The 27,810-nt window shown below is 56.6% G+C and overlaps 1 protein-coding gene across 1 annotated transcript; it reads left to right on the top strand.

Annotated features, from left to right (window-relative positions):
- PTDSS2 (phosphatidylserine synthase 2) lies at window positions 1-27,589 on the top strand. Its single transcript, XM_065882505.1, has 12 exons — window positions 1-182; window positions 7,194-7,295; window positions 14,810-14,892; window positions 19,181-19,248; window positions 24,772-24,906; window positions 25,147-25,197; window positions 25,951-26,064; window positions 26,197-26,315; window positions 26,699-26,813; window positions 26,886-27,031; window positions 27,124-27,309; window positions 27,430-27,589. The coding sequence occupies exons 1-12, from the start codon at window positions 1-3 to the stop codon at window positions 27,587-27,589; spliced, it is 1,461 nt and encodes a 486-aa protein (XP_065738577.1).
- Window positions 27,590-27,810: the final 221 nt, after the last annotated feature.

Genomic DNA, 27,810 nt, shown 5'->3' with positions numbered 1-27,810 from the left:
ATGCGGAGGGGTGAGCGCAAGGGCGCCGAGGGGCCGCGGCCGGGGTCCCCTGTGCCCGTGGGCAAGGCCTCGCTGGAGGAGCCGCTGGACGGCGCGGCCGCGGGCCGAGCGAGCGCGCCGGCCGCTGGCCGCCGCAGCACCGAGTCAGAGGTCTACGACGACGGCACCAACACCTTCTTCTGGTGAGGGACGGTGGTTCGCTTCAGTGCCGGCTGGGGTCGCGAGGGGCGTGGCCACGTCGTGCGGGTTGGGGGTGCACGCAGGACCCCGGGACCGGCCCCTTGCTGCTGCAGCCCCGACCCGGCCTCCCCGGTGGTCCAGCCCCTCATCTGCTCCCTGCCCCCTATCCTGGGAGGACTTGGCTCCGAAGTCACCTCAGAAAGGCTTTTCCTGCCCTCCCTGTCCGCAGTCCCCCTCTGCCCTCCGTCGTGATCCCTTTCGCTGACGGTGCTGATGCCGTGTGAAATGATCGTCTCCTCCCCCGGCACGTGGCGGTAATATCGACACCTTACTCCGCGCGAGGAGCTGAGCGAACGAGTGTAGAGGAAGGCTCTTCCTCTCTTTAGTGGCTCCTCGCCAGGCCAGCCCTTTGACCCGTGTGCAGCTCGGTCCCGGCCAAGCCTCGGGATCAGGCTGCCCTCTAGTCTACCTTCGCGGGGGTCAGGGAGGGAGGGGCCGCCAGGAGCAGAGTTGGAAGAGTTCATGATGTTGCTTTAGGCCGAGTTGGGCACTTCTGCGTTTGAGGGTCCAGGAAAGCAGTCTTGGACCAACAGGTCCCAGGTGTGGCTCGTGCACCTGATGGCTCAGTGACCTTGGGCTACCCTTCGCCAGTCTGAGCTTCTCTTTCCTTGCTTCTTAGAGGCACAAACCCCATACGCTAGAAAGTGTGCTTCTTGAGAGGAGGGCTGTGGCCGTTCTATGCTGTTCAGTTCACGGCCACCTAAAGTTGTATCCCGTGGTAGGCCCTGGGGACATTTGTGGCTTTGGTGCCAAGAGAGCTCATGGGAGAGACAGACGTGTAGGCAGCAAGGATGCCATGTGGAAGCAGCTCCTCAGAGAGGGAGCCTGGGACCGCAGAGAAAATGAGATCAGGAAAGGAGGAGAGCCTGACGGAGCCACTGGACAGTCGGCGAGGTGCCACACAGCTGGAAACCTCAGGGGAGGTGCACGTGGGGCCACTGGTGTCTTGCTTGTATCTGACTCGGGAGAGACAGGGGAGCGGATGTGGTGGGGGAGGCATCCCTGCATCTAACGAGGTCGGGATCTTCCCTGTGGGTGTGGGCAGCTGCTCCTGGGGGTGGCCACCCAGCCCTGCTCTGGGAAGATACTGTGCTCCAGTGGCCTGGAGCCAGGGGGAGGGGGAGAGGGGTGGGGTGCCCTCCTCGGCGGGGGTGTGGCCCCAGAGCTAGAGACATTCTGTGAGTGGACCAGGCGTCTCCTGCTCTGGGAACAGGGCCCCTTCAGACTTCAGGGCAGAGGGCGCCGTCCTCTGACAGCCCGGCTGGTGACCACAAGAGGGAGACTGAGGTTCTGGAGTGGTGCCCAGGCTTGCTTTCCTTTCCCGTTCATTCAGTGCATATTTTGGGGGTGCCAGTTGCTGTTCTAGGGGATACAACAGAGAACTAAACAAGAAACTTAGGTTCTGGCACAAGACTGGAGCCTCAGAAGGCTCAGCATGTTGGCCAAGGGGGTGCTGAGCGGTGCTCACAGAAGCCAGAGGGTAACGAGGGCACGTGCGGGTTTCTTTAGAAGCACAGAGCAGCGGCCCGCGGGTCCCTGCCCATGGGGACACAGAAAGGCCTGCCGTAGCTGCGCTCACTTGTGGGGAGGCCTGATGGAGACAGGAGGGCGTGCCGCGGGGCTGCCAGTTCCGGGTACCGGCCTCCTGGGCGGGTGTCTGCAGCCTCTGCACCGCAGGTGTGTGGGCTGCTGGCGTGTGTGGTTGTTGCTGCGTCCCGGGCCTCTGCCCTCACCTGTGCAGGGGAAGAAGCTTCACGTTTCCTCAAGGCAGGTAACCAGATGCTCACCTGGCGAGAATGACTTATTTTTACTTGTAGGGCCCAGCCACTTACCTTTTTCTGAGTCTCTCATCATTGACTTGCTGTGCTGGGATTTTAAAAACTCTTTATTTTGAGTTTTAGGGAATTTTATTAATGGATGTTACCAAAAAATTAACCTAAAGACTAAAAAGTATGTATTTGTGGAAACGACTGTATGTTCCAAAATTACTTGAAAGAACTCTTGCATGTTCAAAACCTTGTTTTTACAGTTTTCGTTTCCAAAGGAGCTCGGGCTTCTTGGGGGCCATGTATGAGGATTGTGAGTTTCTTTGTCATTACTTGTCAGCCACAGAGTATGGAATTAGGATTCAGTTGTGGAGCCCAAGGCTGGGCTGCCCCAAACTGGACCTCGGGGAAGGGGCAAGATGAATCGCCGTTGGGTCACCACGCTTTGAGTCAGGGACAAGATGGATGGCTGTGACATTTTGGAAATGCTCACTGCGTGCTCACATCTTACAGCATTGAGCGTTTGGTGAGCGCGGGCTCTGCTGTCAGCAACACGTCTCACAGTAGCTGTGAGGATTTGCGGGGCAGATCTTAGACGCCCCACGTACCTCAGTCAGTGTGTGTTGGGGTTTGCCAGCTTCGCCCACATCAGGGCAGCATGACTTGCCAGCTGGTGCCTTTTTGGTCCTGCTGGTCAGCAGGCCAGGAGGGTCGGTGGCCCCAGGTGCCTCTCGCAGGCCTGGGACAGGCCTTCTGGTCTTGACGTTACCTGGCCGAGCCGCCGCTGTGCACTCAGTCTCACAGCCACATCTTTGTACCTTCTCTGATTGGCTTGGCAGGCTGCCTCCCTGCCCGCTCGGCATATGAGTATGGTCACCTCTAGACAGGGGCTGACAACTGGGTATTTTCCGCTCGCCGTGGCAGGGAGCCTGCTGTCTTCATGCCCTCACCCTGGCCCAGTGGCTGGAGTCACAGGATTTACGGCCGATCTCTCCCTGTGCCTGGATCCCCACGTCATCTGGTAGTCACTCAACCAAACGGTGCATTTGTCTTCCTGGGCACCGGGAGCTAGGATCAAGAGGTTGTTGCCCAGCTCTGGCATCCGAGAGGGACATGGAATCTTCCCTGCTGTCCTGCACCACCGACCTGTTGTTTTTATCACGTCTCTGTGGCCACAGTGAACATGCAGAGCTTTTCCAGCCCCAGCATCCTCGCTTTGCCACATCAAGTCCATCTCAATCCGTCTGGCCTCTCCCCTTGGGCTCTGGTGGTCCCCATCACACAGTGTTCGTGAGGACAGTACCTGATCTGCCCAGCCTTCCCATCTCAGCGGCTCCGTCTTCCTTCCTGGCCACCTGGTTTCCTTCTAGTCTCACTTCCCTTCTGTCTGGAGAGCTTCCTGGAGTGAGTGATTCTTTTAGAGCAGGTCTGCCGGCACCGGATTCTCTACTTCTTCCTCCATCCACGAATGTTTAGTTCACCTTCGTTTCTCAAGGATGTTTTTGCTGGACATGGGATCCTGGTTTAACATTTCTTTTCTTTCACTGCTTTACAAATTTTGTCCCACTTCCTCTGGCCTCCATGGTTTCTGAGGAGAAATCTGAGCTCAGACTTGGTGTTTGAGCTGAAAAGAAGCCTGGTGAGGAGTCTGTGCTGTGGTGGCTGAAAAGCAGGGACCTTTGGGACCAATTCTCACATCTTGATTTCTGACTTTATTCCTGTTTTTTGCTTTTTTCCTCTGGAAATGCTCACCAGGGTAGGCGTGACTCTGCCTCTTGGGGCAGGCAGTGAGCATTCTGGAGCTCAGGGGACTGGGCCTGCCTGCCGGCCTGCCTGCCAAGCGTGCTGTCCCATGGCTCCGCCCACGGCCCGCCAGGCACGTCTACACAGGCCTGGAGCTGAACCCCGCCGGCCCTGAGCGGTTCTGCTCAGTCACGCTCGGCCGGCTTGGGCTCCACGTCCTGTCCAGCACGTCAGCTGTACCTTCTGGGCAGATCCAGACCAGCCACTCCCAGCATCTCCTGCCCGCCCTGGAGGGTCGCGAGGCAGCCCCGTCTGCTCTGGGCTCTACAGCGGCTCTTGCCCCACCGACGTGAGTCCGGGCCTCCCAGGGCAGGATCCCCTCCTCCAGCCATGGTGGCCCCTCAGCCCTTTGCTCTCGCGTTGCTGGCCTGGACCTGTGTCCCCAGGTGTCCTGCGTGAGGCCCTCCCTAATTCTGCACCCCACCCCACCCCGTTTCATTGACTCCATACCCAGCCCTCTGTGTGTCTTGCTGTGTTGGAACGACAGCTCAGGGAGACAGGATTGGGGTTTGTTGGCACCTGGTAGCTGCTCTGCGCCGCTTAGTGTCTGTGTCACTTAGGCCCACTGGCCCTGGGTCTCATCACCTCACGGCGAGGGTTTATGAGGTGATACAGGTGTGCTAGAGGCATCCCGAGCAGGGCTCAGACCCCAGACCCTCACCACCGAGCTGCGTGACCCCGACACTGCCGTTTATAGCTCTGACCAGCCTCAGGGGCCAAGGTGACGGAGAGGCCCATGACTTACCGTTGTCACCCTCATAATCCAGATGCCCTCGGTCCCTGGTGGGTTCTCAGTGACTCTTGTTCTCCCTGCTAAAATCTGATGTCCCCTCTGGGGTGGGAAGGGTGGGCCATGTCCTAGACCCAGGAGAGGCAGCTGAGTCCCTCTGTGTGTAGGTGTTGGCTCATGTCCAGCAGAGGATCAGTTTCTAGGTCACCACATCCAGAGAACCTTAGGAGTGAAGGTCTAAAGTAGAACCTTATAATGTAGTCTGTGTGCTGTAATTATTCCACAGATCTCTCGGGCACTGAAATGTTTACTATACAGAGTTCAGCTGAAAGGCTGAGATTTTCCTGAAGTTCCCTCATGGCCTAGGACTCAAATGTGAATATATTAACATTGAATTTTATGAAAATAGTTAAAATAGGAGTTTTTTTCACTTCTAATAGTTTTAAATGCCAGTATTGTGAAATATGGCAAAAGAATGTGCTCTCTGCTTTCTTTACTTGGAGCTAACTTATCTGAACATGACTGCTTTTGTTTTCACAAAGAAAATAAAATTTAAGTGAAGGGCGTAACACCTGAATAGATGGAGAGATACTCATTGTCTTGTGGATGGGGAACTCTCATCTAGTTGTGACTCATCGGTTCTTCCAGGGCTAATTTATAAATTCAGTTCAGGGCTTCCCTGGTGGCGCAGTGGTTGAGAGTCCACCTGCCAATGCAGGGGACGTGGGTTCGTGCCCCGGTCTGGGAGGATCCCATGTGCCGCGGAGAGACTGGGCCCGTGAGCCATGGCCGCTGAGCCTGCGCGTCCGGAGCCTGTGCTCCGCAGCGGGAGAGGCCACAACAGTTAGTGGCCCGTGTACCGCAAAAAAAAAAAAAAAAAAAAAAAATCAGTGCAGTTCCAATTAGAATCCTACTAGAATTATTTGTGGCAGCTGTCAGACTGATGTCACAGTTAAGATGGGAGAGGAAATATGCAAGAATAATCAGGATGGAGAAGAGGACTGGTCTGCCGGACGTCGGGATGGGCTCTAGCTATGGTCCAGGTCTTTAGCGCCAGCCTAATCTCATGCAGCCCCACTCTTGCTTTTTAGAAAATTACTTGAATCAAGGTACGATTGCTTTCCGTGACACACACCCACTTGAGGGTCCGTATCCACACTCCAGCGCCTTACACATGGTGCCCACCACCGGGGTAGGGATGCAGGACATTCCATCATCTTGGAAGCTGCTGCCCTAGCACCTCCCCCGCCCATCTGCCATCCATGCTCTATGGCCACCTCTTGTGAGTCTTGTCGGTGGAAACAGACAGCAGGTTGCTTTCATGCCTGGCTGTCAGCATGGGGTTAACGTCCACGTGCAAGTCTTTGAATGGACATATGCTTTCCTTTTTCACAAGTAAACACTTGGAAGGAATGGCTGGCTTGGGTGATAGACTCTGTTTAACTTTGTAAGAAACTGGGAAGCATTTTCAAAGCGGCTGCACCCTTTGCAGCCCCACCTGGAACGTGTGTGTTGGTGGCTCCGCGTCCTCGCGAGGACCCTTCCTCGAAGGCACTCGTGCTGTCCGTGATCCCGTCCCAGGGGCGGGCGCTGCTGACTGCCATGCTGCATGTCTGCTCCCACGACGACCAGGGATGCTGCACATCTTTTCGTGTGGTATTGGCCATTTGTTGATCTTTTTCTTTGACGTGTGTGTTCAGTCTTTCGTTCGTGTTTCGGGAGATCGTCTTTATCGTTGAGCTGTAAGAGCTCTTTGTGTGTTCTGGGTACAAAGGCCTCTGTTGGGTGTACGTGTCATCAGTGTTTTCTCCCGGCTGGTGGCTGGCTTTTTCGTTTCTTCACTGCGTGTTTCACGGAGTTTCGACAGGAGGCCAGTACTGGGCTCGATGCTTTTCGTGTGTTTGTTCACTCGTCTTCAGGGTGCCCTTCAAGGCTGGAGGTGCCCTCGTTTAGAAATGCAGGGCTGCATCGTCTCTCCACGGACACGGAAGCTGGGCCTCTGCCCCCTCTGCAGGCAGTTGTTCAGCGCAGAGGGGCCCCGGCGGGTATGTGGCTGGGCGGCGTGCGGTCGGGTGCTGGACTTGTCGTGGGCCCTGGTTCCAGGAGAGGCCACCCGCTGCCTGCCGAGTGCCGCCCCTTTCCCACATCGGGGCTCTGGAGGCCCAGCCAGGGTGGGCAGGCGGAAGCGGGGAGCCCATGTCTCACCCCCACCGGGCAGCCATCTCTCTGCCCGGTCTTCTGGGCTGGCGGCCGTGGCCGGCCCACGCCCTTCTCGCTCCGGCCCTGGCACCTCTCTCTGCCGCCAGTGCTCCGCTGTCATCCCGGCGAATCTCTCAGCCATGGTCACTTCATGAATCACGAGGTTGGTCTCTGGGCGATCTTGCTCGGTGCCCGGAGCCCACTTAACCGGCCGCCTGGTCCCTCTGTAGCAGAGCCACCTTCCCGGGACGCCTCGAGCCAACGTGCCGTCCGCTCTCCCCGCCCGAACGGGCCGCCGCGCCGGCACAGCACCGTCTGGGAGTCACGCAGCCGTAGCTGGCGCTCGGGGGATTTTGAGATGGAGGTCGAGGGCCGAGCTCGCTCCTCTGGCGGCCCGTCGCGCCGCGGTCCCACGTGTGCTTTCCGTGCACCGACGCGGGCTGTTTGCGTTGCAGGCGGGCCCACACCCTGAGCGTGCTCTTCATCCTCACCTGCGTGCTGGGCTACGTGACACTGCTGGAGGAGACACCGCGGGACACGGCCTACAACACCAAGAGGTACCGGCCCGGCCCAGCCTCGCTCCACGCGGCTGGCAGGGTCTCTGGGTGCTGTGTGGCACCTTCAGCCCCTCTTCTGCCCGTCCCATCCCTGGGATCGACAGCACGGCTCCCGTGGGACCCCTGCTCGTGCTGCATTTGTGCGCGAGAAACCAGAAGGTGCTGCGGCGGCTCCAGGGAGGGGTCTAAAGGGGTTCAGGTCAGTTCCGATGGGGCGGCTTCCCCACACATCCCACCCTCAGTACCCCAGGCCCCACCTGAGTGTGCCGCAGGTCAGCTCAGATCTGACACCATTCCAGGCAGTGCCAGGCCCCACGGTCCCGGGCTCGGTCCGGCCAGACTTCATCCCCTCCCCACTTAGACCCCAGTCGCAAGAGCGGTCATCACCTGACGGGCTGTAAACCATAGGTTCCCACCGCCTCCTCCTTGGGTGCAATTAACTTGCTAGGGCGGCTCACAGAACTCAGAGAAGCATTTTACTTATTTATTATCAAAGGTTCTTTCATAGAAAGATGGAGGAGCAGCTAGATGGGAGAGATGTGTAGGGCAAGGTGTGGGGGTGGGACGCAGAGCGTCCACGCGGTCACCAGCCTGGAGGCTCTGAACCCCCGTGCTGCTGGGGTTTAGGGAGGCCCTCCTCACATGGCGTGATTGATTAAATCACTGGCCACTGGTGATTGACTTAATCTTTACCCCTTCCCAGGGGTCTGAGGGTAGGACGGAGAGTTCCAGACCAGCCCTCCAGTCGTCTGCTTGGCCCCCTGGCAACCAGCTCCCATCCGGAGGTGGGGTCCAAAAGTCACCTCGTTAACATAACAAAAGATACCTTTGTAGCCCTCAGGGCTTGGGCAATACCAGGGGTTTTAGGAGCTCTGGCCTGAAACAGATGAAGACCAAATACGTATTTCTTGTATAGATCACAATATCACAGTGACCGTGAATTTGAGTGTCTGGGCTTTTTGTGAGGCCAGGGGTGGTTCCCATCAGCTAGCACCATTCTTCTACACTCTGTTGACTAGAAGACTTTTTGAAAGTTTTAAACTGCCTTTAGGAGTCTGGTGGTCCATCTCCTCCTGCAGGGCAGGAAGTGGGTAGACTGTCTTTCCAGCATTATCTCCAGAAATAGACCAGCTGGTAGGTTTGTGTCCTTTGCCTGAATCCCATGGATTCTGGAGCCAGTCTCAGAAGTGCGTGGGGAAGACTAGCTGGTTTCAGAACTCGTTTCTGTGCATTTTCTACGCTGGACGGACTCACCTCTCCCTCTCTGGTGCCATGAAGCCCCTGTTGCTGTTCTGATCCTGGGGCCTAGGCTCCACCTGCTGTGCTGGGACAGCTAGAGGAGGCCAGGCAGGGACAGGTGGAGGGCGGCATCCGGAGCCCAGAGGTGGCAGGAGACCGCTGGTCAGCTTTGGGTGGTGGGCTGGGCTCGTACACCTTCACCCTTGGGGTCCAACCCTCCGCCTAGACTGTGGTGTAGACGCCTGGGTCCAGGACACCAGGAAGTGTATGTTACCCTCCCCTGTAAGGCGCAGGCCTCCCACCCAGGCTGCCCAGCCCTCCTCAGCCCTGTGTGATCACACCGCAGGCCTGGCAGCAGGGGTCGCGGAGCCCAGAGCAGAGGAGGGAGGGGGGCTCCTCTTTGGGCCCCTCTGGGTGGGTCTCTGAGGGGGACGCTGGGCCTGTGGACCTGGAGACGGAGCCCCACGTCTGCCTCAAGGGGGTTTCCAGCTGGAACCTGGCCTTTCCTGTGCATTTGTGTGCCAGCACGTGGTTATGGAGGGTTTGCAGCATCTGCTGGGCACAGCCAGGCAGGGAGGATCAAAAAGGTAGAGCTTGGTCACACTGAAGAGGTGTCCCCACGTGGCTGTGAAGTTGGGCTAGAGATGAGCAGTTGTGACGTCACAGGGCAAGACCAGTCACAAGGACGAGCGGGGCCCCCCCACAGCAAGAGTGGGCCCAGCAGCGTGTCCCGGGATGCCTCCCGAGGCAGGGGCCCAGGCGAGTCACAAAGCCTTGCTGCCCTGGGCCCTGCCCTGCGCCCAGGGGCCCAGGGGCTCAGACCCCCAACGTCGAGGGGGCTTGTTGGCCTCGTCTGGGACAGCAGCTGTGGACCTGGGTGGGTGCTTCCCCACCCCTTCTTCCTGCACTGGCCTTTCTCCTGAGCTGTTTCTGCCCAAGAGAGGTTGGCACAGTGAGCCCAGAAGATGCCACCAAGAGGGACACCTGGGTCCTCTCCCTGGGGTCCCCTGTGTGATTTCATTGAAGGCGGGGCCGGGGGAAGGCAGGTGGGTGGGAATTCGAGGGCCCCAGGCACTGCTCTGCCCTGAAGTTCTGTGCTCTGGGGACACAGGACATCGTAGCCACCGTCTCTGGCCCTCTCGGCCCACTGCAGGGGCACAGAGGAGCTGCCCTCCTGGCCCTGTACGGCTGCTGGTGGTGCCCGGAGCCTACTTCTAGGAGCCTGTAGCCCCGCCCTCACCTGTCTGAGGCTCTGCAGCTTCCTCCAGGGACAGTCACATAGGCGTGTGGGTTCATTTCTGCTGAGTCCACTCTCACCCCCGTGGACCCCAGAGGGGCCCACAGCCTGCCCCCCACGTCAGCACATCTGCCTGGGCTGTGATGAGGTCCCCCCGGTCTCGGGAGGCCGCTGGGGCTGCTGATTTTTATTATGTCAGAGCTTTTGATGCTCTCAGGGGAGGGTTTTGTATATGTAAAATACTTCCCAAAGGTTATGGCTTTTTTTTAAATTTAATATTTACGTTGTTAAAAATCTAGGAAATTGGTTCGTTTCCCTTAAGCTTTCAATTTCACCTTGTGTGTCATTGTGGATCTAACAAGTTCTGTCACTTTAAGGGAGTAGATTTTTCTTCCTAGGCCAACTTTATTGTTGTGTCATTTAATATAACATGCACGTAATTAAAACGTATGGCTTATCTACTTGCCACAACTAGGTGTAGGTACACACTGAGTTTCCTCTGAGGGCCGCGGTCAGTCTGCACTGCTGGCTACAGGCTCCCACCGATCTGTCCCCACAGGCCCTTCTTGTCTGTTGTACAGTGTCATCCAGCATGCGCCCTTGTGTCCGGCCCCTCCCACTCGGCATGATGGTTTTGTGACACCCACGTTGCCGTGTCTGTCAACGGTCATCCTGGTCCATTGCCAAGGGGTGGTCCACCGTGTGGACACGCCACAGTTCCTTGATCCATTATCTGTTGGTGACATTGGGATGTTTACATATGTATACACATATGCATGTGTAAATGTGTAAATAAATCAATACATGTACAATATAAACATATTTTGCATATTTGCAATGTGTAGAAATATAATGTACTCACAGTACTGAAGCACAGAGGCAGAGGCCTGACCGCGGGTCAGCCTCTGAGGGCCGAGAGGGCCCAGAGGCGAGGAGTACACGGGCCCCCAGATCTTGGTTCCTAAGAGCATTCGTTCTCCAGCAAAGGAACCAGGCTCCCTGGACAAATGGCCGATTCCAGGGCTGGGACAGGGAACCCCCAAGATGGGCCTGGAGCGTCTAAAGCTGTGCAGTGGTGGTCAGGACAGTGGTGCTGGCAGAGGCTGGACAAGTAGAGAGCCCAGAAGTAGCCCCACGCAAAGAGGAGCAAAGGCAAGTCAGTGGAGAAAGGAGAATTTTCAACAAAATAATCTAGATACAGACCTTACACTTTTCACAATAATGAATTCGAAATGGATTATAGACCTAAATAGAAAATAGAAAACTATAAAACTTCTTGAAGAAAACGTGGGAGAAAATCTGGTGACCTTGAGTTTGGATGCCTTTTTTTTTTGGCCTTGCCGTGAGGCATGTGGGATCTTAGTTCCCTGACCAGGGATCAAACCCGCGTTCCCTGCAGTGGAAGTGTAGAGTCTTAACCACTGGACCTAACCACTGGACCGCCAGGGAAGTCCCAATGACTTTTTAGATAGAACACCTAACGCATGATCCGCAGAAGAAAAAACTGATGAGTCGGACTTGATTAAAATTAAAACCTTCTGCTCTGCAAAGCATAACAAAAGACAAGCCACAGGCTGGTGGGAAATGTTTGCCAAATACGCGTCTCATGAAGTGTCTGTGTTCACTGTTCAGAGAGCTCTTGAAGCTCAGCAGGAGGAAAACCAGCAGCACAGTTCCAAGCCGGGCAGAAGGTCTGGACGGACACCAAAGAGGACACAAGTGCGTGAAAGGACGCACTCAGCACCATGCATCAGCTTGGAGACGCCACTACACGCCTGCTCGAGTGGCCAGGATTGAAAACACGGCAACACCGGGCGCTGGCGAGGACCTGAGCAACAGGAACTCTCAGTCATCACCGGCAGGAACATGAATGGGGCAGCCGCTTTGGAAGACGGTTGGAGACTCTCTCAGAGAACTAAACATAATCCAGCAGCTGTGCGCCTTGGTATTTACCCAGAGGAGCTGAAAACTTAAGTCCACACCCAAACATGGACATTTGTAGCGGCTTTGTTCATAATCACCAAAACTTGGAAGCCACCAAAATGTCCTTAGTGGGTGAATGGGTAAACAAACTGGTACCTTCATGCAATGGAATATCATTAAGTAATAAACAGAAATGAGCTATCAAGCCATGGAGACAGAGACGAATGCATATTGTTGAGGGAAAGAAGCCAGCCTGAAAAGGCTACATACTGTATGAGTCCAACGCTGTGACATTCTGGAAAAGGCAAAAACTATGTGATGGTAGAAAGATCAGTGGTTTCCGGGGCAGGGGGAGAATGAATAGATGGAGTGTGAGATTTTTTTAGGCTCTTGTTCTGTTGATATTGTAATGGTGAATGCAGGACGCTGTGTGTTTGTCAAAACCCATAGGACTGAACAACACAAAGAGTAAACCTAAGTATGCAAATTTTAAAAATCGTTTAGGGGCTTTCCTGGTGGTGCAGTGGTTAAGAATCTTCCTGCCAGTGCAGGGGACACGGGTTTGAGCCCTGGTCCGGGAAGATCCCACATGCCACGGAGCAACTAAGGCCGTGTGCCACAACTTCTGAGCCTGCGCTCTAGAGCCCGCGAGCCACAACTACTGAAGCCCGCGCGCCTAGAGCTCGTGCCCTGCAGCAAGAGAAGCCACTGCAATGAGAAGCCCACGCACCACAATGAAGAGTAGCCCCCACTCGCCGCAACTAGAGAAAGCGTTCGTGCAGCAACGAAGACCCAACGCAGCCAAAAATAAATAAATTAAAAAAAAAGTCCTTTAAGAGGTGGAGGACCCCAGGAAGGAATGCAGACTGTGACAGGAGAACCTACAAAAGGTGCTGACCTGAGTCACTTTGGAAACGAGTGGGGTCTGTAGGCCTGAAGGCAAGGGATGTGCACACAGCACTGGGCTCTAGTGGTGAAGTTGTTTCCTGTGGGGCATGGGTCAACAGCCGTGTCCCTGCTGTACACGTGCGCTGGGATTGAACAGGAAAGTACACGGATGGTGGAGGCCGGGATTCTCACCCCGGAGGAGTGGGAGGTTACAGGCGACCAAGGGGAGAATGATCCGTGGATAACAGATGCTGGTTGGAGATGTCAGTGAGAACTCACGTTCGTTTAATGTAGGGACAGGTGGTTACACACAGGAATATTTGTAACGTGTGTGTATGCAAGGTTGGCACACACGTATCTTGTTGCTCTGTCAGCCGAGAGGGCCCAGAGGCGAGGAGTACACGGGCCCCCAGATCTTGGTTCCTAAGAGCATTCGTTCTCCAGCAAAGGAACCAGGCTCCCTGGACAAATGGCCGATTCCAGGGCTGGGACAGGGAACCCCCAAGATGGGCCTGGAGTGTCTTCTAGCACCAGAAAGGAGGGAGGTGCTCAGAAACAAGAATACAAACCTCCACAAAGATGAGGCGTGTCAAAGCAGTACAGGAGCCAAATGAAAGCTCCTTGTGGCCAAAGCTGGAACAGTTTGAGCACCGATATCAATCAAGTATTGAATTATAACCCAGCATGTAACGTAGGCACCCACAAATCTGGGCTGATGTAAGAAATGACCGAACACATTAGTGAATCGGGGAGCAGAGACAAACCTCCTGCACAGAAGGTTTCCCATCAGGTTGCGGAGCTGCTCCCTGCCAGCTGTGCGGGGGGGGGGCCTCCCTCCCGAAGGCGAGGTGTGGAGGGGACCCGACAGACATACCTCTGCCAGGGTGTCAGGGGCGGCACCAACAATCAGAATCGTGTTGATGGTGTGTACCCTTGATAAGATATGAAGATGGTCCTTAGCATCTGTGATCTCACTTCCAAAAATCCTACAGCCCTGATCTAATCATAAACAGCCCTGATCTAATAAAAAAGGCAGCCTTCATTAAGGGGCATTCCACAAAATACCTGGCCGGTGTTCCTCAAAACTGTCCAGGTCATCAGAACAGGGCCAGTCTGAGAACCTGTCACAGGCCAGAGGAGCCTAAGGAGACTTGAGGACTGTCATGTGGGGCCCTGGATGGGGTCCTCGAATAGGAAAAGGACTTTAGGTAGAAAGTAAAGAAATCTGAAAGAAAAAACTGTGGACTTCAGTTACTGGATCAGTGTTGGTTCACTGACTGTGACAGCTGTCCCACGCTCACGGAGTGTGGGAAATTCTGTACTGTCTTTGTAACTTTTCTGTTCTAAAATTAAAAGATTATTTTAAAGTGTAATTTATTTGCTTTCCTCTAAAAGTCCTTCTGGGCGACAGATTTTCCCACATCATCCCTTTGGGGCAGGAGGGTGTCTAGCGGCCCTTTCACCAGACCCCGGAAGGGTGACCGTTGCCCCCAGGGCAGCCTCACCTGCACCCCACCCCACCGCTGAGTGCCAGGGACAGGGCTTTGCATCCTCAGACCTGCTTCTGGGGACAGCGGCCTTGGGCGTCCCGTGAGAAGCGCGTCCGTGCACGGCGGCTTCACCTGCAGTCACCCAGGCCTGCGAACGCAAGACTGTGAACCCTTGTGGTATGACAGTCCCGCATGGGCAGGGTGAGCTGGGCCCGCCTTGCTCCTCTGTCGTGGGCAGGGGTGCCGTGTGTGTCTGCGTGGCTTTCACTCTGTCTCCTGGTGGGTTCCTGCTGGGACTGGATACGGTGGCCCCACAGGACGAAAGAGCTACTTAGCGGGGCCCCAGCCTTGTTGGAGTGGGAAGCCATTTGATCCTAATAATACCTTTCCATCTTAGGGCTTTAGTGAGCTCTGGATCATCCTGTGTGGAATTTTAGGGGCTTTTTGTTTGTGTGTTTTTAATGTGCCACACGTCTTAGTGACGTGGCTCTTGACGGTACACATGACACAGCCCAGTGGCAGGGCCTTCTCCCCGGGTTGGTGCTGCCTCTGGGGCCAGGGCGGCAGTGCTGGGCCGCCAGCCTCTCTGCGGCCGAGCCTCGGCTCTGCCCTAACCGGGGGTCAGGGGCCGTCCCCGTGGTGGGCGCCCGGGGATCCCTCCCACCTCCCGCCAGGGAGGAGCCGACCCGGAGCTTGGCGCTTCCGCACACTGAGGGCTGTTTGTTCTTTATTTGCAGAGGTATTGTGGCCAGTATTTTGGTTTTCTTATGTTTTGGAGTCACACAAGCTAAAGACGGGCCATTTTCCAGACCTCATCCAGGTAACTTGCCGTTTCTTTCTCTGTGTGTGCCCGTGTGGCCGTGCTGTTCTGAGGGTCACTCTGTGTCTGTGCTGCTGCGTGTGGGTGTCCCGTCCCCCCTGGGGCCCCTCCCGGCTGGCCGGCTTCACCGCCACCTCGAAGCCCCTCCTCTTTGGGCGCTAGCCCCCGGGGACCCGCCCCCGCCCCCACTCCTCCCCCGTCCCTGCCCTCTCTGTGCTAGGCAGAGGGGTCTCCCTGCAGGCGGAGGCGCCCGGGGCCGTCCAGTGCTCTTGGCGTGGCCTCGAGCTGGTGGTTGTGCCCCCCCGCTGTTGGGAGGCTCACAGGGCGCCATCCGCAGCCACCCCCCCCACCCCGGAGTCGTGGGGCCTTCTGGCAACCCCTGGGACATCCCCTCACAGCTGGAGGGGCTCCAGCCTGTCCGGGCTCCAGCCTCTCCGAGGGGCCGGCTCCGGGGCAGGGGTGGTGAGTTTTCCTGAAGGGTCTCTATTTAGTAACGAGTTTCTATCTCATTAAGGGTGTGTATTTATCGTAGAAAATTTGGAAAATAAAGTATTTTTAAATAAAGTATTTTTAAATATTTAAAATAAGGAAAATAACCACCGTTAAGATTTAATGAGTGTGTATGCGTGTATACGTACACAGGTGTAAAAACAAGAAGTTGGCGTCATACTGTATGTGTGGTTTTGTATCATGCAGTATTCACCTCAGGCTTAACACATGCATATCCTTGTGAATTTTTCATTTTTGAGAACTGGATTTTTGATGGCTCCTTGTTTATCATTTGTTATCATTTGAATGTACTACAGTTTACTTAACCAGTCCTGTATGATTGTATACTTGGGGGTTTCCAATTTCGTGGCAATAAACCAGGCTGTAGTGAATTTCCACATGTACACTTTTGTGTACCTGTCCGATTATCCATGGGACCAAAGGTCCAGGGAGCGTAGCAGATGAAGGGCATGAGCATTTGGGGCTCCTGATGGGTGCTACCCAGTTGCCCCCTAGAAGGGGCGTATCTGCTCAGGGGCCAGCGAGCCGGGGGTTGTGAGCGAGGCCCCCGGGGGCTCTGCCCCTTCAATGCCTGGTGGGGACGTTGGTGCTGGCTGAAGCCTGTATGGTCCCTGCCCCCGGGGCAGCGTGAGCTTCCTGAGCCGAAGGGCACGGCCCCCACTGGGGGTTGGGGAGGGGCTGCAGGACCTTCTCCACCGTCTCCACTGGTGTGGGCCCGTCCAGTCTTGCCTCAGAAGGGCGTGGACTCTTAACCAGAGCAACGGAAAAGTGAGCTGAAGTGTCAGAACCACCAGAGTCACGGTGAGAAACCAGGTGTCTTCAGTGCTCGTCCGACAGACTTGGAAGGGAGAACAGGAGCTGCCAGAAGCTCCCCAGAGGCTGTCGGTGGGTGGGGGCGCAGCGAAGTTCTCGTGGGCACCCGGCACTGGACGAGCCGCGAGCAGGACAGACAGGGCCCTGCCCGCATCATCCCGGGGCTTCGGCTTCAGCTTCAGGAAAGCTCCATCTGCGGCTCTGAGTGGTGTGAGTGTCAGGCCGGCTGCCCCTCTGGAGCGGGCAGTGCCGCAGTTTCCGAGCTGACGTTCTGAGCGTGGCTCTGCCTTTCCTGAGTGTGGTTGCTGTGCGCCCACCCTGTTTCTCTGCCGGTCTCGGCTCAGTTCACGGGGGGACCTGCCCCAGAGCACCGTCCAGGTGGCTTGTTCACCTGGTAGTTGGCAGGAGGTCCTCAGCCTCTCAAATCAGGTTACGTGTGCACGCTGGCCGGAACGGACTCCACAAAGGAGGCACCCTGGGGTCTCTGCGTGCCTCCCGCCCTCCTCTGGGCCCGGCTCGGTAGCCACTGGGGGAGCAGACAGCTGACCTGTGTGGGGCGTTGCTTTATTTGGAAACGAGTTGGCTGCAGCTCCAGCTGGGGCTGCCACTAAAGAGGCCCCCTTGCCCTCGTGAGCGGCTCCCTGCAGAAGCTGGAGTAGACGAGGACGTTGCAGGTGCTGCTGAGGTGGCCGGAGTTGCTGCTCAGGAAGAAGATACGAGTGCGGGTCTGGGAGCAGGGCAGCCCGTGATCAGGAGCCTCCGGGGTGGCTGGCGGAGAGCCGTAGCTGCAGCAGGGTGTGGGGACCCTGGCCGTGGGGAGGGGCGAGGACCCGCTGGCCACTTGTGGGGGGCAGGCCTGGGTCCTGGTGGGCTCTACGGGGTGCTAGTGGTGGGGAGTCTGAGCAGAGTGGGGGTGGCCGGGGCAGGGACAGCGCAGCCTTCATGGGAGGAGGTGGCCGTCCCCGCAGCTGGGCAGCCACACTCGGCCGCACCAAGTCCCTGCTCCACAGTCCTCGACCTGCTGCTGCAGCCTCGAACCAGGGAGAATTTTCCAGGTTTTTCCTGTCTTCAAGGGCACGAAGAATAAGCCTGTCACCTCGGCTGTTTACGTCCGTTGTCTCGGAACACGTTAGCCCACCTTCCCAAGAACTCAGCCACGTTTGTATTTCCTGCCCGTGCGAGGCTGGATTCTCATCAGTGTCCGGGGCGGTTTTTCCCCCGGCAAGCGGGTTAGGCCCAAGGCCTGAGGGTGCCGGGCTGGCCCCGGAGCCTGGCATGTGTGCAGTTCTCACCCTCTTCTGACACAACAGGCCCCGCACCCCTGCCACTCACCTGCCCGGCTGCCTGTACCCTGGGTCCCCACTGAAGCGGGGGCGGGAGAGCACGTGGTGCTGTCACAGATGACCTGGAATAGCTGTGGAACAGCCGTGGCCAAACCTTGTGTCTCCAGTTTGTGAGCACGGCTTATTTTTTTAATTCAAGGTGAATTAACTTTTAAAAGTAGGCTGGTGGTTTATTTTTTCTTTACAGACATAAGCATAGGGTAAGCAGATATCTTATTATTTATTTATTTTATTGTTTTATTATTTATTTGTTTGTTTTTTGGCTGCATTGGGTCTTCATTGCTGCGCACGGGCTTTCTCTAGTTGCGGCGAGCGGGGGCTGCTCTTCGTTGCGGTGCGCGGGCTTCTCGTTGCGGAACACGGGCTCTAGGCGCGCAGGCTTCAGTAGTTGTGGTCCGCAGGCTTCAGTAGTTGCAGCACGTGGGCTCAGTATTTGTGGCACGTGGGCTCTGGGGCAGGCGGGCTTCAGTAGTTGTGGCTCGCGGGCTCTAGAGCGCAGCCTCAGTAGTTGTGGCGCACAGGCTTAGTTGCTCTGCGGCATGTGGGATCTTCCCAGACCAGGGATCGAACCCATGTCCCCTGCATTGGCAGGCAGATTCTTTACCACCGCGCCACCAGGGAAGTCCCCTTAGGCATTTATTAAACAGGTTTCTGAAGATTCTTGGAAGATAGAAGTTACCGTTGGCTTTTAGGACAGTTCTAGACCTTCCCCTTCCTGTTATCTCATCCCCCAGGGACTTGAGAGTATGGAAAGCAGATGGTGAGAGAGAGGAGTCCCGGCCAGTGAAAGGGGTTCTGAAGGACACGTTCGTTCTTTTTTCCAGCTTTATTGAGACAGGATTGACACGTAACAAGTCTAAGGTGTACCGTGTGATGATTTGATACATGTGTATTGCATACTCCAGTATGGTTAGTTAACCCCTCTGTCATCTCATGTAATCTCAACTTTTGTGTGTGTGTGTGTGTGTGTGTGTGTGTGTGTGTGTGTGTGTGTGGTGAGAACATCTAAGATCAACTCTCTCAGCGACTTTAAAGTATATAATATAGAACCGCCAAGTGTAGTCACCGGAGGGACAGAAGTGCTGATTGAAACTTAAGACAGTTTCCTAAAACAAATTGTCATCCCAGGAATTCAGAGATGGTTTAATGTTGGGAAATGTGTTAATTTCATTCATTAACACTAAAGAAAAAAATTGGTCCTCGTAAATGCAGAAGAATAAAGTTTTGTACTCATCCATGATAGAAACACAACATACTGGAATGAAAAGGTTCTCTTAACGTGATGAAAGGTATCCACCAAAACCCTGCAAACTTACTTAATGATGGAGGTTAGAAGCATCCCTAGGAAACACAAGACAAGGATGTTTGCTGTCACTGCTCGAATCTGGTGGTTTGCGGGCCTTCTGTGCTGCGGGAAAGATTAGGGACGGGAATGGAAGAGAAGGAAGGAAGAACAGTCAGAGAGAAACTGTGCTCAGCCCTGAGTTAGAGCTTGCTTCTGAAGTCTCTCCCAGGGACCTGAGGGCCCCGAGCAGAGGCCGCGCTCAGGAGCTGTGTGGGGCGGGGCCGCGGGCCGCAGGGCGGCGCCCCCTGATGCCGCTGTGTTCTCCGTGTCTGTACAGCCTACTGGAGGTTTTGGCTCTGCGTCAGTGTGGTCTACGAGCTGGTGCTCATCTTTATACTCTTCCAGGTAAGCGGGTCTCTTGGTTGGGTGAACTGTGAAAGTGGAGGTGGCACAGAACGCTCTGCGTATCGGCCCCCAGGGCTCTGGTAGGAGGCTGGACCCCACCCGAAGGGGGCAGGGGCTGTAGGGGTGGGAAGGCGCCAGCCATCGCCTGTGGCAGGGTCTCCGTTCTCAGCGGGCCTGGACCTCTGGGCGCAGCTGCCCCGTGGCCGGGGGACGATGGGTTCAGACGTGGACGCCTGGCAGGCGCTCCAGATCTGAGCAGGGCTGAGCCCCTCACAGGGGGCGCCCCTGACCCCGCAGCACAGGCGCTCTGAGTGGGCAGTGGGCCCGGGACCATTCGCCATGGGCCTCGCTTCTGGTTTTGCAGGTGACCGGCTGTGGCTTCGTGTGCTTTTCTCCCTCTGTCACACGTTCTGCAAGGGGGTTGGGGTGGAGGTTGGAAACTTAGCTCCTCAGTAAATCTTGGATCCGGATTTGTTGCCGCTAACATCTTTCTGACTAATAATCCTGTTCTGCTGGACTTACCGAGCTCGCCTTTGAGGGTGGTCTTCAGTATTCACAATCTCAGAACAGTCAGCGATAGCTGAGTGATTGATCATCGCGTGGGAAGGTTTGCATTTCGGGTAGGCGTGCAGGGCTGGGAGCTGTAACACCTGTTTGTGTTTGTGTGGACACCACAGTTAGGCACAGAGCCCCAGGCCCCCTCGGGTGCCACCTCCGTGGCCCTGGCCTCGCACTGGCCTCGCAGCCGCCATCTGTCCCTGCGTCGCCGCCGTTTGTCTCCTGGAAAGTCTCGTGTGAGTGGAGTTGTGCAGGGCGTGGCCTTCACTGCCTCTGAAACTCAACCAAGCCGTGCGCACCTACAGCCGGTCCTCTGTCGTGGATGGGGTTCCTGGTGGAGGGACCGCCATCTGTCCATTCACTGGGGTTGTGTCTGGTTTGGGGCAGATGTGCGTGGAGCTGCTCTGAGCCTCAGGTATAGGCTCTTGTGTGGACCTGAGCTTTCATTTCTTGAGGGTGAACACTCTGGAGGGACTCCTGCGTCATAGGTTAGGTGTCTCACTCCCAGGGCAGCTGTGTCGCGCCAGCACCCTCTCTCATCCTTGGCAGTACTTGCCATCACCAGGATCTTGTATTTTAGCCGGTGTCTCATGGATTTCATTGCATTTCTAGAGTGGCTGACGATGTTGACCAACCTCTCCTGCATATATGAGCCATGAAACGAACATCCTCCTCGGTGAAATGTTTATTTTTTGCCCTTTTTAAAAATCGGGTGGTTTGTTTTTGTAGTGTTGAGTTATGACAGCTTTTTATGTAGTCCTGGTTACAAGGTCCTTTGCTGGATGTGTTGGGCCTTCGTTCTTTAGCAGTGGCGGTCCTTATGTCTTTTCTTGTTGTGTCTTTGATGTCATATCTAAGACTTCTTCGTCCAGCACCAGTTTATTAGGATCTTCCTTTAAAACCTGCCTGCTTCTATATTTTACACTGAGACTGCTTATTCATGTTGAGTTTCTTTCTACATTTTGTTTTGGAACGATTGTAGATTCACAGGAAGTTGTGAACAAATTGTACAGGTAGGTCCTGTGTTCCTTCACCCAGGTCCTCAATATTTTGCACAAATGTAGGACAGTATGTGTACCTGAAACTAGCATAATATTGTAAGTCAACTATACTTTAATTTTAAAAAAATATATATATATATAAAAGACAGTATCAAACCAGGAAATTGATATCAATGCGCTCCACAGAGTTTGTCACAGCTCAGTTTTACATGCATGTGTGCACGCACACGTGTGTATGTAGAATACTGTGCGGTTTTATTGCAGTGCATTTAATTAAAAGTACTTTTTAACTACAGTAAAAACATAACATAAAATTTACCGTCTCAGCATCTCTAGGCGCACGGGGCGGGGCACGAAGCACATTCACGTGGTCGTGTTACCTTCCCCACCTTCATCCCCAGAACGTTCCGTCTTCCCGAACGGACGCTCTGTCCCCATGAACACTCACTCCCCTCCCCTCCCCCAGCCCTGGGCCCCACCGTCTACTTTTCTGTCTCTGTGGATGTGACTCCTCCAGGGACCCCTAGGGAGTGGAATCAGACAGGATTAGTCCTTCTGTGACTGGATTATTTCACTGAGTGTGATGTCCTCACGGTTCACCCTGTGTAGCCTGTGTCACAAGTTCCTTCCTTTTTAAGGCCGAGTAGTGTTCCATTGTGTGTTTAAACCACATTTTGTGTATCCACTCAAATGGATGGACACTTGGGTTGCCTCCACCTTTTGGTGACTGTGAACGTGGGTGTGCGAGTATCTGTTCCAGTCCCTGCTTTCCATTCCTTTGAGGACATGCCTACAAGTGGGGTTGCTGAGTAACTCTGTTTAACCTTTAGAGGAGCTGCCAGACTGTTCTCCACAGCGGCTGTGCTCATTTTACAGCCCCTCCAGCAGTGCACAGGCTTCCAGTTTCTCCACATTCTCACCAACACTTGTTATTTTCCCTTTTTTGGTGGGGGGGCGGGCGGGGTGGTGAAGTGGTAAAATATCTCGTGGTTTTCCTTCTTTTTTTTTTAAATAAATTTATTTATTTACTTTTGGCTGCGTTGGGTCTTTGTTGCTGCGCACAGGCTTTCTCTGGTTGTGGCGAGCAGGGGCTACTCTTCATTGCGGTGTGCGGGCTTCTCATTGCCGTGGCTTCTCTTGCTGCGGAGCACGGGCTGTAGGTGCACAGGCTCAGTATCTGTGGCACGTGGGCTCAGTAGTTGTGGCTCGCGGGCTCTAGAGCACAGGCTCGGTAGTTGTGGCGCACGGGCTTAGTTGCTCCGCAGCATGTGGGATCCTCCCGGACCAGGGCTCAAACCTGTGTCCCCCGCGTTGGCATGCGGATTCCTAACCGCTGCGCCACCAGGGGAGCCCCTGATGTGGTTTTGATTTGCATTTCCCTATCTTCCCATGTGCTTGTTGGATGTTTGTATGTCTTTTTGGGAGACCAGCTTTTGTTCTGATTGATTTTTTTAAATGGTTCATGTTTTATTTATTTAAAATAAACTTTTTATTTTAAGACACATTTACAGGATTGTGAAGTTAGTGCAGAGAGTTTCTCCACCCAGGGTCTCCTGTTATGAACATCTTACACTAATATGATGCATTTGTTACAATTAATCATTATTAACTAAAACCCACACTTTCTCTCAGGTTTTCCCCTCCTCTGCAGCACAGGAGACTCCCCTTACGTGGGTCTTTCATTTCTCTCAGCAACGTTTTGTGGTTTTCGGAGTATATGTTTCGCACTTCCTTTGTGAAATGTATTCCTGAGTATCTCACTCTTTCTGATGCTGTCCTGAGTGGGACTGTCTTGATTTCGTGTTGGTCTGCTGGTCGCTGGCGTCTGGACACGCAGCCTGCTTGCTCTGTCGGTCTGGGTCCTCTGTGTCGGCTCACTCGTTCCCACAGCTCTGCTGCTGTTCGGGGGGTTCCTGAGGGGGTCTCTGTGCAGGAATAGGGGGAGTTCACGTCTTCCTTTCCAACCTGAGTGTCTGTCCGTCCCTGGCCTCACACTGTCCCCCACTTCTTAGTGGGGAGCCCTCAGCCCTCACCAGATGCCCCTTGTCAATGGAGGAAGTTCCACTCTTCCTAATTTGTTGAGTGTTTTTTTCATGAGAGGGTATTAGATTTTGTTGGTTGGATGCTTTTCTGCATGAAATGAGATGATCGTGTGGTTTGTTCCCTTTATTAACATGATGTTTTGTGTTGATTCATTTTCTCATTTTGAACCAGCTTAGCATTCCTGGGATAAAGCCCACTTGGTCGTGGTGTATGACCTTTTGTATATACTGCTGGATTCACTTTGCTGGTATTCTGTTGAGGATTGTTGCATCCATATTCATAAGAGACACTGTCTGTAGTTTGCCTGGAATGTTTTTTTCTGATTTTGGTATCAGGGTTGCTGGGGGTTTGTCTGGTGTTTCTGTCGTGATCTGACACATGATTCTGACCGTCGGTGCTGACCCCGACCCCCTGGCAGAGGTGTGTCTGTCGGGTCTCCTCCACGCCTCGCCCTCGGGAGGGAGGCCCCCGTGCGGAGTGCGCGGAGAGCAGCTCCATAATCCGATGGGAAACCTTCTGTGTGGGAGGTTTGTCTCTTCTCTCCGACTCACTAATGTGTTCGGTCATTTCTTAAATCAGCGCAGACTCGTGGGTAGGTATCTACGTTATACTTTGGGTTACAATTCAGTACTTGATTTGTTGCTCAAACTGTTCCAGCCTTGGCTGTTGGGAGCTTTCCCATACCCCACCTACGTGGGTTCTTGGTGTTTTGTTTTGGGTTTCTGAGCACCTCCCTCCTTTCTGGTGCTGGAAGACATTCCAAGCCCGTCTTGGAATCTGCCATTTCTCCAGGGAGCCTGGTTCCTTTATTGGAGAAAATGCTCTTAGGAACCAAGATGTGGGCTCTCTCGGCCAGCAGTGCGGAGCCCTGTGGGTCCTGACCAGTGAGTCTGCAGACTTATAAATGGCCGGTTCTGGGAGGCCCCCCTGCCCAGGCTGCTGTCCTCTCCCAGAGCCATGTCACGAGGGGTCAGTCGGCCTCCCTGGCCTTTGCTGGAGTGGAGGTTCATGGTCTGGCCCTCTGGGCTTGGGTGACAAGCTCTCAGCTGGGACCGGAGCTGACTTCCCTGGGTCACGTCAGCCCTCAGATGCCCTGAGACGGAGACCTGGTACAGTGCTGTTTTTCGCTTCTCTGAGGGTTGAGTGTCCAGGGATCTGAGCCCCTGCTGACCTGGCTCCGGAGCAGAGCCCGTGGGGCCGTCCTGACTCAGGAACACAGCGGTGTCGCCCTCAGATCCCGTGTGACCAGGGCACACGTGGGGGGGGGAGGGTTCAGTTGTTCGTGGTGTCACCTCAGTCATGTGACAAGATGCAGGTCTGAGTGTCATCTGTCCACACACACCACGGACCGCGTCTCGTCATCCCAGCCTAGAGCCTCTTCCCCGTCGTGCCCTTTCGCTGGTACTCGGGGCAGGAGCGAGGGGACAGGGTCCTGATGACGGGTGTCCCAGGGTCCCTCCTGTGGACCAGAGGCCCCAGCTGGCAGCCAGCGGGGGCCTGGAGGGAGGAATGGGGGGGGTCCTCTTCTGCCAGGGTGCGCCCCCAAAAGCCCACTTTGTGCCGAGGCTGGAGGGCTGTTTGGCTAACGCTGGCGTCTGGGAGAGGCTGTCCGGGCGCCGCCTGGAGAAGTGTGTCCCACTGTGCTGTTCCTCGGTGTGGGGTCTGGACCCTGAACCGGACGTAGGGAGGAGAGGTGGGGAGACTGGTGATCTGAGCACCCTCCCACGGGAGGTGCCCCTGCGACGCCACGTGGTCTTGTCCTGGGGTCCCAGGGGGCGTGAGGACATCCTCGGACTTGGCACATCCCCGCTCTGCCCGGCTGAAGTGAGGGCGATGCCGAGACAGTGCTTCCCCTCGCGGTTGGTGGGTGCTGTCTGCGCACCGCAAACCCTGCCCCACTGACATGCCGCCGCCCTTGCAGACCGTCCAGGACGGCCGCCAGTTTCTGAAGTACGTTGACCCCAGGTTGGGGGTCCCGCTGCCGGAGAGGGACTACGGGGGAAACTGCCTCATCTATGATGCCGACAACAAGACCGACCCCTTCCACAACGTCTGGGTAGGTGCCCGGAGGGGGACGGCCGGCCTCATGGCATGGGGGCCCCACCACCTCCCACGCGTGAAGCTCGGCGCTGCCCCAGGCATGGGTGCTTCTGGGACCCGAGTCACTCTGGACTGGATGGGATGAGGGTACCAGGGGCCATGCCGCCCACACGCGGGGATGCCTCTGGCTGCGGCGGGGCCCCTTCCCAGCTCACGATGGTGGACCGAGCGCGAGGCCTGCCTCTGTGTCCCACAGGACAAGCTGGACGGCTTTGTGCCCGCACACTTCATCGGCTGGTACCTGAAGGTAGGCACCTCCTCGTTGGGCGGGGTACCTGGTTTCGGAGCCGCCCTGAACTCTGGGCCATTTTCCAGCCGTGCGGTGGGTTGCGGCCGCGGTGCAGGACAGGCGGGCTGCCGAGCTGGGGGGCCTGACCCAACCTTGCGTGTCCTGGGTGTTGCGGTGGCCGCTGGAGAGCAAAGGGGAGAGACCCACGGGGGGCCCCCAGCCCCCATCCCACCCAGCCCTGGGCACCCTCAGGCCTGGACACACGAGTCGTCGACATACCTGCAAGTTGCCTCAAAAGTCTTTTTTTTTTTTTTTAATAAATTTATTTATTTTTGGCTGCGTTGGGTCTTCGTTGCTGCACGCGGGCTTCCTCTAGTTGTGGCGAGCGGGGGCTGCTCTTCGTTGCGGTGCGCGGGCTTCTTGTTGCGGTGGCTTCTCTTGTTGCCGAGCACGGGCCCTAGAGCACGCGGGCTTCAGTAGTTGTGGCTCGCGGGCTCTAGAGCGCAGGCTCAGTAGCTGTGGCGCACGGGCTTAGTTGCTCCGCAGCATGTGGGATCTTCCCGGACCAGGGATCGAACCCGTGTCCCCTGCATTGGCAGGCGGATTCTTAACCACTGCACCACCAGGGGAGCCCTCAAAGTCTTAACTTGGGGCGGCTGGAGCCACAGCTGCCCTGCCGCCGCGCCCCACCTGAGGGCAGTGGGGTGGGGGTAGGGGCGGGCTGTCCTTGGGGGATCCCGCCCTGGGGGCTGACGTCCTGGTGGCCCGCAGACCCTGATGATCCGTGACTGGTGGATGTGCACCATCGTGAGCGTGATGTTTGAGTTCCTGGAGTACAGCCTGGAGCATCAGCTGCCCAACTTCAGCGAGTGCTGGTGGGACCACGTAAGTGCCGCCCTCTGCGTCCCGGCCGGCCACGACGGGGGGCGGCGGGCGGCACGGGGTCCCCTCAGCCAGGGCCGTTCGACCTGGGGACCTGTGGCACCCACCTCCCTCCCACCTGGCTCCCGCCCCCAGTGGATCATGGACGTGCTCGTCTGCAACGGGCTGGGCATCTACTGCGGCATGAAGACTCTCGAGTGGCTGTCCCTAAAGACGTACAAGTGGCAGGGCCTCTGGAACATTCCGACCTACAAGTACGTCTAGAGAGCAGCCCTGCTCCGCACAGGCCTTGACCCCAGTGTGGGGCCTGCAGCCCCCCCCCACCCCCCCCCCCCCCACCGCGAGGTCCTTTCGTGAGGTGCTACAGGCGAGGATCTTGCCTCTGTAAACTCCACCGAGGATGTGACCCTGGGTGCTGCCCTCGTGGCGGCCAGGACGTCAGCCCGTCTCCATCCAGCCGGCTCCTCTTACTCCCTGCTGGCCCTTCTCGGGATCGCCCCTTCCCAGCCGCCTCCCTCTGTGAAGAAGTAGAGAAACAGTCCAGGAAAAGACCTGGGGGGCCGGGGGTTGGGTGGCGCGGGCCGGGGGCGAGTGTGCCCGGTGGGCGTTGCCCTGGGCTGACGGGCCACGGTTCCAGGGGCAAGATGAAGAGGATCGTCTTCCAGTTCACGCCCTACAGCTGGGTCCGCTTCGAGTGGAAGCCGGCCTCCAGCCTGCGCCGCTGGCTGGCCGTGTGCGGCATCATCCTGGTGGTAAGGCCTGTGGCCTCCTGCACGCCCCTGCCCTCCCCGCCCCGGGCGCCCTCCACCCTCCTCTGCCCCCAGTTTCTCTTGGCAGAGCTGAACACCTTCTACCTGAAGTTTGTGCTGTGGATGCCCCCCGAGCACTACCTGGTCCTCCTGCGGCTAGTCTTCTTCGTCAACGTGGGCGGCGTGGCCATGCGGGAGATCTACGACTTCATGGACGACCCGTGAGGGCCAGGGTGGGGCCTGGGCCGTGGAGGGGGTGGCGCGGGGGCGGGGCGCTCTCGAGCCTCACCCCTGCACCCACCTCCCTCTGCAGGAAGCTCCACAAGAAGCTGGGCCAGCAGGCCTGGCTGGTGGCGGCCATCACCGTCACGGAGCTGCTCATCGTGGTGAAGTACGACCCGCACACGCTCACGCTGTCCCTGCCCTTCTACATCGCCCAGTGCTGGACGCTCGGCTCCGTGCTCGCCCTCACCTGGACCGTCTGGCGCTTCTTCCTGCGGTGAGCGCCGTGGCCCCGGTGGTCCTGCCTGCCCACCCCAGGCTCTGAGCTCCCCTGCGGGGCAGCGTCCAGGGACCTCCGTGGGCGAGCCGGTGGTGACGCAGCCCCCGCTGTCCCCAGGGACATCACCCTGAGATACAAGGAGACACGGCGGCAGAAGCAGCAGGGCAGGGACGACCAGGGCAGGGCGGACGGCAGTGTGGACGGGCGCCCGCCAGGGCCCGACGACCCCTCGGGGCCCGAGGAGGCCGAGAGGGAGGGGGTGCCGGCACCGCACTGACGCTGCGGCTGGGCCTGCAGAGCCCAGGCCCGGCGCCCTCCACCCTCTGCGATTCCCGCCAGGAGCCTTCCAGCAGGCCTCAGCCCTCAAGGTTCTATCTCCCTTTTCTCCCGCGTGCACGGTGGGGTGGGGCGCGCGTGCGTGTGTGGTGTGTGGGTGCGTGTGTGTGTGCACGTGTGCTCCTGAGGCTCTGGGGCTTGCCCTGGGCCGGCTGGTGCCCC

Source organism: Phocoena phocoena, chromosome 8 (assembly GCF_963924675.1).
Source record: "Phocoena phocoena chromosome 8, mPhoPho1.1, whole genome shotgun sequence".
In the NCBI taxonomy this organism is placed as follows: domain Eukaryota; kingdom Metazoa; phylum Chordata; class Mammalia; order Artiodactyla; family Phocoenidae; genus Phocoena; species Phocoena phocoena.
This window is presented reverse-complemented; position numbering and strand designations above follow the sequence as displayed.